Raw genomic sequence first — 10,268 nt, forward strand, 5'->3', positions numbered from 1 at the left:
ATATCTAGAGATGTGTTTGTGCTAGACTGACTGTCTCATATCTAGAGATGTGTGTGTGTTAGACTGTCTCATATCTAGAGATGTGTTTGTGCTAGACTGACTGTCTCATATCTAGAGATGTGTGTGTGTTACACTGTCTCATATCTAGAGATGTCTGTGTGTTAGACTGACTGTCTCATATCTAGAGATGTGTGTTTGTCTCATATCTATCCTGCACTATCCACTATCCTCTATCTCTTCCCCCTGCACAAGGTGCTGTACCTGGGCCTGTACGTCTTCGTCAACGTGTGGACCATCTCCATCCACGACGGAGACTACCGCGTGCCCCGCCTGCTGCAGACGCTCATCAACGGCTCAGCCCACCACACGGACCACCACCTCTTCTTCGAAGTCAACTACGGCCAGTACTTCACCCTGTGGGACCACCTCGGACGCTCGTACCGCAGCCCGTCAGCGCTGGCCGGGAAGGGCCCGCTGGACCTCGTGAGGAGGATTATAGAGGGGGGCGGGACCGGGACCGTGACGAAGGACAAGGGAGCGTAGGACTGAGGATGACATCATCGCAGACCAGCCATGAAAACTAAAACAAAAACAGCACTTACAGTGGACTATAAATCTACAAAAACAAAACTGCACTTCCATCGGACTATAAATCTCACCCAGCACGTCTACAGCCGTTTCATAAATCTAATCTTGTCACCAGCATGAAGAAAAGACTTTGGACTTTGATTCGCAGCAGTTGAAAAACAAGAGCGTAAATAAGCATGAGAAGCAAGAGTGTAAATAAGAATGTTGTGAATTTCTGAGTGAAAGGTAATTGATGCACACACCATGAGTCAAAAGAACATGTCATTATTTGAAGGAGTCAACTGTAGTATTAACAGTTAATTTCAAAACATCTGGAACTTCAAAAAATCAGTTCCAAATTTCTGTCAATTTCATTGAATCAGTAAAGTTAATTAAAGGAGGAACTATGACCAATTTTAGGGAGTAGTTTCAGCCTCTGCACGGTACGCTCTGGTCAGTAATGATGTGGGACCCTAGTGACAGTGACCAGGTTTCTGATGACTTCCTGGTGAAGGATGGTGAGGCGGCGCATATGTGAGGTTAAGGGTGAAGAGTTAAAGTTTATCAGGGATCCAGAGGGCAGGTACATCTACATATCCGGGAATGAAAATGGTTAGCATGTGTGATGTCAGCATGTATGATGCTCTTTACACAAGGGAAAGGAGGCAGGAGAAATATCTTAATCTTTTGTTCTGTTTTATTATTGTGTCTTACTAAATTTGGGGAAGGACAAAGCACCCCCCCCCCCCCCACACACACACACACACACACACACACAGACACACACACACTGCATGCATGAGTTGGTTTTCCCCAGATTTTGCTGTGAACTGTGCACTTTGCCAAACTTGTGTGTGCCATAAGGACTGTCAATATCTTTGTGTTTGTAATGTTTTACTTCATAGGCAGGATAGTTATCCATATTCACATGATAAACATCACTACATGATACTCATCACTACATATGAGGAAGTGTAGTTAGGGAATCATTTCTAAATTGTAGAGATAACTGCTAGATCTGGTCATATTGTTTTAGTTTTCAGTACAGTTTTATAATTGGTTGAATTATAATTAAACTGATGCTGAATTGTCGAGGCATTCATTCTTAGTAGACCACAATGACGCGGTTGAAAGCTTGCTGTTTTAATATTTACCAGATTATGTTGCTTTAAAACTTTTATTTTTTTTTGTTTTCAGTACAGTTTTATAATTGGTTGAATTATAATTAAACTGATGCTGAATTGTCGAGGCATTCATTCTTAGTAGACCACAATGACGCGGTTGAAAGCTTGCTGTTTTAGTATTTACCAGATTGTGTTGCTTTAAAACTTTTTTTTTTTTTTTTCAAATATGGACAGTCATTCCAGTTCCTACACCAAGTCTGGCTCTAAACTAGCAGAGTGGAGTCCTTCTAAGTCAAACACAGAGCAACAGGCTTCTGAGTCAAACACAGAGCAACAGGCTTCTGAGTCAAACACAGAGCAACAGGCTTCTGAGTCAAACACAGAGCAACAGGCTTATGAGTCAAACACAGAGCAACAGGCTTACGAGTCAAACACAGAGCAACAGGCTTACGAGTCAAACACAGAGCAACAGGCTTACAAGTCAAACACAGAGCAACAGGCTTACGAGTCAAACATAGAGCAACAGGCTTCTGAGTCAAACACAGAGCAACAGGCTTCTGCTGCTAACCGTGGTTTTAAATCAAATAAAGAATCTGTATCTTTATCTGTTAAACGGCTCAGGGGGTTCAGGCTCTGTAAAGCGCCTAGAGGCAATTGTATTGTTATGGCGCTATATAAATAAAATTGAATTGAATTGAAAAAAGAACGAAAGCATATTTTTGTTTAAATGATGTTGAACTATGAGGCCATAGGGTTGGCTTTTGTGCTCAACCTGAGCTCTGGTGTCAGACAGCGGTATGGGGCGGGGGAGTGTGTGTGTGTGTGTGTGTGGTGGGGTGCGTGTGCGTGTGCGTCTTACCTATTCTTGTATTTAAAGCATTGACAAAGAAAACACACACACACACACACTAGAGGGTGGATCGGGCCGAATTTTTCCATCTGAGCCAGAGATGTATTACCTGGGTGCACATTCACAAAAACCATATACATTAACATATACTTACTTACTGCTATTCATAGTTTTGAACATACGTGCACTATAATTTAAGACTGATGAGTGTTAGTACTCTATCTGTGTGTATTATGTTGTATAGATGATTTAGGTAATGTAGAACAGTACATATACAGGTGTGCGCTGTGTTTGAAGCTATGGCAGGACACCACCACCAGGAGGCAGTACTGTTACAATAATACTAACATACACCACCAGGAGGCAGTACTATCTAAATAATACTAACATACACCACCGGGGGGGCAGTACTGTCACAATAATACTAACATACACCACCAGGGAGCAGTACTGTCTCAATAAAACTAACATACACCACCAGGGTGCAGTACTGTCACAATAATACTAACATACTGACAGCTCAGCGCTCTGCAGACACCCAGCGTGATTGGACCGGAGGCAGCAGACTCAAACCCAGCTGATTAGTGGTGTCATGGTGTCACTGCGGGGTCTGCCGGTGCCTTGGACCGGAGCGGAGCTGTGACTACAGGGGCTGGTGCTGACGGCCATGTTCTGACCCGCTCCAGGGTTATGGGTTAGAGCTGAAGGCTCCAGAGCCCAAAGCGTTAATGTTCTGACCCGCTCCAGGGTTATGGGTTAGAGCTGAAGGCTCCAGAGCCCAAAGCGTTAATGTTCTGACCCGCTCCAGGGTTATGGGTTAGAGCTGAAGGCTCCAGAGCCCAAAGCGTTAATGTTCTGACCCGCTCCAGGGTTATGGGTTAGAGCTGAAGGCTCCAGATTCCAAAGCGTTAATGTTCTGACCCGCTCCAGGGTTATGGGTTAGAGCTGAAGGCTCCAGAGCACAAAGCGTTAATGTTCTGACCCGCTCCAGGGTTATGGGTTAGAGCTGAAGGCTCCAGACCCCAAAGCGTTAATGTTCTGACCCGCTCCAGGGTTATGGGTTAGAGCTGAAGGCTCCAGAGCCCAAAGCGTTAATGTTCTGACCCGCTCCAGGGTTATGGGTTACAGCTGAAGGCTCCAGAGCCCAAAGCGTTAATGTTCTGACCCGCTCCAGGGTTATGGGTTAGAGCTGAAGGCTCCAGAGCACAAAGCGTTAATGTTACGCTCCTTCTGCATTGGAAACAGATGACACAAATAGTAGTGAAACTTAAAAAAAGACAAAGACAAAAGTGAGAGAGATGAAGTCTGTGCAAAGGGCTAATATAGCCAGTACAAGGATAGACAGTGGGTTGGTATGATAAGATGGGAAGTCCATCTCCTTCCCCCTCCCCCTCTGTGTGGAGTTGTACAGCTGAATGGCCCTGGAGCCCTCTGTCTATTGAGAGTACTGTGTAGTGGGTGGTGTCATTGTCTCTGGTTAGTCCACTACTTCACAGATAGGAATCAATAATAACTTATCTGAATGGAACCCATATGACTACTGTATAGTCTTATTATTGATAATAAATGCAGAGGTATTCTAGATGATTCCACTAACTCCAGGTGAAGCGTGCCGAGGCTGAGCTGCTCTTCACACGATGACAGCTCACACACACACACACACACACGCACACAAACACACACACACACACACACATGTGTAGCGTGCCGGTGCTGAGCTGCTCTTCACACGATGACAGCTGAGCTGAGCTGGATGATGGAGGAACTCCTCTGACCGCACGCTGCACTCTGCTCTCTGCCTCCAGTCACAAAGGACAACTGTCAAGTGGAGTCAAGTGGAGTTCTCTCCTCTCCTCTCCTCTCCTCTCCTCTCCTCTCCTCTCCTTTCCTCTCCTCTCCTCTCCTCTCCTCTCCTCTCCTGTCTCTCCTCTCCTCCTCTCCTCCTCTCTCCTCCTCTCTTCTCCTCTCCTCTCCTCCTCTCTCCTCTCCTTGGCTGCTTCTCTCTGCTATCTGCTTTGGTGAATGAAACGGTGCGAACGAAAATCAGAATGTATTCAAACGTACGGACCGGTGTCTTGTTGCAGCTCAGAAACAGGTACTTAGGCTAGGAACAACAAGCCATGAATGTGAGAGAGACAGCCTAACACACACACATCTCTAGATATGAGACAGTCTAACACATATAACAAATCACCATTCAATTGGCAGCTTTCACATTGACTACTGGTTGTTTTTCATATCAGCATTCTTTACACAGGTATAGGTAAGGTAAATACAGTTGGCAGCTGCTAGTTTGTGAGGAACTTGTGTTAATATGTGTGAATATGCACTCCTGAATATGAACTCGTGAATATTAACTCTTTCATATGAAGTTGAACAAGCACCCTGAGGGTTTTTACCTTTTCCCATTTTAATTTTAAGAGGTAAAATCGAGGAAACTAAAGCATCAGCTATCATAACCAGCTATCATTTCATGCAAATTAAACAATTCCAATTAAATCGTTTAAGGTCATTAAGTTTCCTTAGCTGGCGAATTAGCTAGCGTAGCAACTGGATAACCATAGCAACCAAGAAACAACTTTAGCTGCAATTTACAGTGGCTCCTGGAAATGTGGCATTTTATATAATATAAATCAACAATTTTGACGTCCATTCGACATACAGCCGCGGAAAAAATTAAGAGACCACTTCAAAATTATCAGTTTCTCTGGTTTTACTATTTATTGGTATGTGTTAAAGTAAAATGTACATTTTAGTTTTATTCTATAACCTACTGGCAACATTCCTACCAAATTTCAAATAAAAATATTGTCATTTAGATCATTTATTTGCAGAAAAATGACAATTGGTCAAAATAGCAAAAAAGATGCAGTGTCTTCAGATCTCGAATAATGCAAAGAAAACAAGCTCATATTCATTTTTAAACTACACAATACTAATGCTTTAACTTAGGAAGAGTTCAGAAATCAATATTTGGTGGAATAACCTTGATTTAAAATCACAACTTTCATGTGTCTTGGCATGCTCTCCACCAGTCTTTCACATTGCCGTTGGGTGACTTTATGCTACTCCTGGCGCAAGAATTCAAGCTGCTCGGCTTCTTTTCATGGCTTGTGACCATCCATCTTCCTCTTGATCACATTTCAGAGTTTTTTTTATGGCATTCAGGTCTCGAAATTGGGCTGGCCATGACAGGGTCCTGATCTGGTGATACTCCATCCACACCTTTACTGGCCTGGCTGTGTGGCATGGAGCATTGCCCTGCTGGAAAAAACACTTCTCAGAGTTGGGGAACATTGTCAGAGCAAAAGGAAGCAAGTTTTTCTTCCGGGACAACGTTGTACTTTGCCTGGCTGAGGTTTGTAAAAGACCATAAGGATTGAACCAAAGCGGACTGGAAGGTCTCCTAGTTCGTCTTCTCTGATGAGTCCAATTTTCAGCTTTGCCCAACACATGGTCGTCTGATGGTTAGACGGAGACCTGGAGAGGCCTACAAGCCACAGAGTCTTGCACCTACTGTGAAATTGGACTCATCAGAGAAGAAGAACTAGGAGACCCTCCAGTCCGCTTTGGTTCAATCCTTATGGTCTTTTACAAACCTCAGCCAGGCAAAGTACAACGTTGTCCCGGAAGAAAAACTTGCTTCCTTTAGCTCTGACAATGTTCCCCAACTCTGAGAAGTGTTTTTTCCAGCAGGGCAATGCTCCATGCCACACAGCCAGGCCAGTAAAGGTGTGGATGGAGTATCACCAGATCAGGACCCTGTCATGGCCAGCCCAATTTCGAGACCTGAATCCCATAAAAAAAACTCTGAAATGTGATCAAGAGGAAGATGGATGGTCACAAGCCATGAAAAGAAGCCGAGCTGCTTGAATTCTTGCGCCAGGAGTAGCATAAAGTCACCCAACGGCAATGTGAAAGACTGGTGGAGAGCATGCCAAGACACATGAAAGTTGTGATTTTAAATCAAGGTTATTCCACCAAATATAGATTTCTGAACTCTTCCTAAGTTAAAGCATTAGTATTGTGTAGTTTAAAAATGAATATGAGCTTGTTTTCTTTGCATTATTCGAGATCTGAAGACACTGCATCTTTTTTGCTATTTTGACCAATTGTCATTTTTCTGCAAATAAATGATCTAAATGACAATATTTTTATTTGAAATTTGGTAGGAATGTTGCCAGTAGGTTATAGAATAAAACTAAAATGTACATTTTACTTTAACACATACCAATACATAATAAAACCAGAGAAACTGATAATTTTGAAGTGGTCTCTTAATTTTTTCCGCGGCTGTATTTTGTGTGCTGAGAAAATATAACTTCAACCTACACTATCTGAACAGCTTTCAATATTGAATATGACCAGTAAAACATCGAAACCAGACTCCTCCAAAACGGGCCGCAGCACTAAACGTGGAATATCCCCTGAGGAGGAAGAGACCTCAGATGGTAACCTTCTAGTCCAGTGGTTCTCAACCGGGGGTACGCGTACCCCTGGGGGTACGTGAAGGTAGTCCAGGGGGTACGTGAGATTTTTTAAAGATATATTAAAAATTAGCCTCCATTCAAAAATCCGTTAAAAATTGTTATTATACGGCTCTTCAGAATGTTCCTAAAAATTCTGTTGATTTGTATCCATATGTGGGTTAAATGTCTACGTTCACAGGTTTGTAATTTCTTGATTCACACTGCGAAAAGTTTATGACCGCTGCCATTGGCAACAGGTTTTTTGCTTCTTTCATTCATTCCGCAAGTAGTGACGTAACGGAAGGTCATTGAAACTTGAAGTCAGAAGGTTGGTACGCATTTGTGTGAAAAACAATTTTTTTCTTAGCAGATATTGTATTGTTGTATCGGTATAATAGGATGCCTTATGGTGTTGCTAGCGCTCTTGCAATTTTCCAAAAGATTATGGATCAAGCCCTTCAAGGTATGGAGGGTGTCATCTGCTATTTAGATGACATATTAATTACTGGAAGAGACACAGAAAGTCACCTGACTAAATTGGAAGAGGTTCTTACAAGGCTAGAAACCTACAATCTAAGATTAAAAAGAGAAAAGTGTGAATTCATGCAGAACAGTGTGTCATACTTAGGACATGTCATTGATGCAATGGGCATACATCCAATGAAGGAAAAGACAGATGCTATTCAGAGGGCTCCAGTTCCGAAAAATGTTACTGAACTCAGATCTTTCTTGGCTCTGTTAAACTACTATGGGAAGTTTATCCCTAACCTATCTACATTGATCCAGCCAATGACGGCATTGTTATACAAAGATGCAACCTGGGAATGGTCAGAGAAGTGTCAAAGTGCATTTGATAGGGCAAAGAAGTCTCTTCAGTCCGATGAAGTGTAAGCACATTTTGATGCAGAGTTACCTATCATGCTAGCATATGATGCATCTCCTTAAGGCCGAATTATGCTCTGTTTTAGACGTAACGCGTAAGCACGTAAGATACACAACCCCCCCTTGCGCGGTGAAATACCCCCCCTTACGTGCTTAAGTGCGTCGCCCAAAATTCGTGACTATGCGACTAAAGGCTGATTTATGCTCGGGGACGTAAGCGTAAGCGCAAGCGCAAGAGGCCACGCAAGCCCCTTGCGCGACCCTTGCGCGACTTTTCAGGTCTTGCGTGCGTCGGCCCCTTTTTCTAGACTTGCGTCATTTTTTACGTAAGGTCTTACGCGAGCCTCGCAGCCTGCATTCTATCAACGAATGTTACGAGATGAGGTTACTAAAATATTCTGCATGTCTACTCAGTTTTACAGTGCTTCCCAAGTAAAGGTTTGAAAAGAACTTCAAGCTTCAGACTTTCTGTTAGGGAAACTGTTGTCTATCTGCAGAGCAAATGTCAGGCTCATACAAAAACATTAACGTGAATGAATTGATGCTAATACCTAGCGCGGTCTCTATAGGATTCCCCATATACGTTAGCATTAAGCTAACGTATTTTCTACCACAGTAAAACATGCAATACTATGTGATTGTTTTTAGAAAAGGAATGTTACCTGATGAGATTACTAAAATTTAGTCTGCATGTCTGCTCAGTTTAACAGTGCTACCCAAGCAAAGGTTTGAAAAGAACTTCAAGCTTCAGACTTTCTGTTAGGGAACCAGCTTTCTATCTGCCAAGCAAATGGCAGGCTCATGACAACTCGCGCAACCTTTGGGAGCATGAACTGCACTGAGTAAATTTTGCGCAACAATTAACCCCCAACGCTGAAGCAAGCAGCCGCCTTTAGGGCGTTAATGTTTTTGTATGAGCCTGACATTTGCTCTGCAGATAGACAACAGTTTCCCTAACAGAAAGTCTGAAGCTTGAGGTTCTTTTCAAACCTTTACTTGGGAAGCACTGTAAAACTGAGTAGACATGCAGAATATTTTAGCAACCTCATCTCGTAACATTCGTTGATAGAATGCAGGCTGCGAGGCTCGCGTAAGACCTTACGTAAAAAATGACGCAAGTCTAGAAAAAGGGGCCGACGCACGCAAGACGTGAAAAGTTGCGCAAGGGTCGCGCAAGGGGCTTGCGCGGCCTCTTGCGCTTGCGCTTACGCTTACGTCCCCGTGCATAAAGGCGCCTGCTTGCTTCAGCGTTGGGGGTTAATTGTTGCGCAAAATTTACTCAGTACAGTTCATGCTCCCAAAGGTTGCGCGCGTTGTCATGAGCCTGCCATTTGCTTGGCAGATAGAAAGCTGGTTCCCTAACAGAAAGTCTGAAGCTTGAAGTTGTTTTCAAACCTTTGCTTGGGTAGCACTGTTAAACTGAGCAGACATGCAGACTACATTTTAGTAATCTCATCACGTAACATTCGTTTTCTAAAAACAATCACATAGTATTGCATGTTTTACTGTGGTAGAAAATACATTAGCTTAATGCTAACGTATATGGGGAATCCTATAGAGACCGCGCTAGGTATTAGCATCAATTAATTCACGTTAATGTTTTTGTATGAGCCTGTCTTTTCTCTGCAGATAGACAACAGTTTCCCTAACAGAAAGTCTGAAGCTTGAAGTTCTTTTCAAACCTTTACTTGGGAAGCACTGTAAAACTGAGTAGACATGCAGAATATTTTAGTAACCTCATCTCGTAACATTCGTTGATAGAATGCAGGCTGCGAGGCTCGCGTAAGACCTTACGTAAAAATTGATGCTAGTCTAGAAAAAGGGGCAGACGCACGCAGGACGTGAAAAGTCGCGCAAGGGTCACGCAAGGGGCTTGCGCGGCCTCTTGCGCTTGCGCTTACGCTTACGTCCCAGAGCATAAATCAGCCTTAAATCAGCCTTTAAACACTACGGCCCTACGCAGCTCGCAAAGGCTGTGATTGGCCGGCTAACCACACCTTTCACAGAGTCTCACGTTTCCGGGTTAATAGCATACTACAGTCTTTTTTAGACCCAGACATTTTTTTAAATCATGAATACCCTGCAGACCGTCTCACAAGCCTTTTCTTATGGATTAGGAACAAACATAACAGAAGAGGTCCGAAGACATGAACTCCTTTACAAATACTCTTTAAACACTTATAAGGACGCTCAAATTACCTCGAATTTATGGAGAGAATATCCCATTCTCACCCGCGATTGTTTGGAGAGAATGTGGTAATTCACAAACAAATAGGTACTTTCATATTCATTTTCCGCCACTTGTGAGTCATGGTGATATCTTTCATTGAGTTCATATTGACGTGAATCAATCAATTGCACCCGCGATTTTGATAG

General features: G+C 43.1%; 1 protein-coding gene across 2 annotated transcripts in view; it reads left to right on the forward strand.

The window, feature by feature from the left end:
* The window catches only part of sc5d (sterol-C5-desaturase), a 5,644-nt gene extending 4,329 nt beyond the window's left edge, over window positions 1-1,315 (forward strand). For both annotated transcript variants that reach the window (XM_080835000.1, XM_080834999.1), the window contains exon 6: window positions 253-1,315. In XM_080835000.1, coding sequence (XP_080691126.1) covers window positions 253-543 — 291 coding nt within the window. In that variant the 3' untranslated portion in view covers window positions 544-1,315. The remainder of the gene's footprint in view (window positions 1-252) is intronic.
* Window positions 1,316-10,268: the final 8,953 nt, after the last annotated feature.

The sequence above is a fragment of the Sprattus sprattus genome (assembly GCF_963457725.1).
Source record: "Sprattus sprattus genome assembly, chromosome: 1".
Lineage (NCBI taxonomy): Eukaryota > Metazoa > Chordata > Actinopteri > Clupeiformes > Clupeidae > Sprattus > Sprattus sprattus.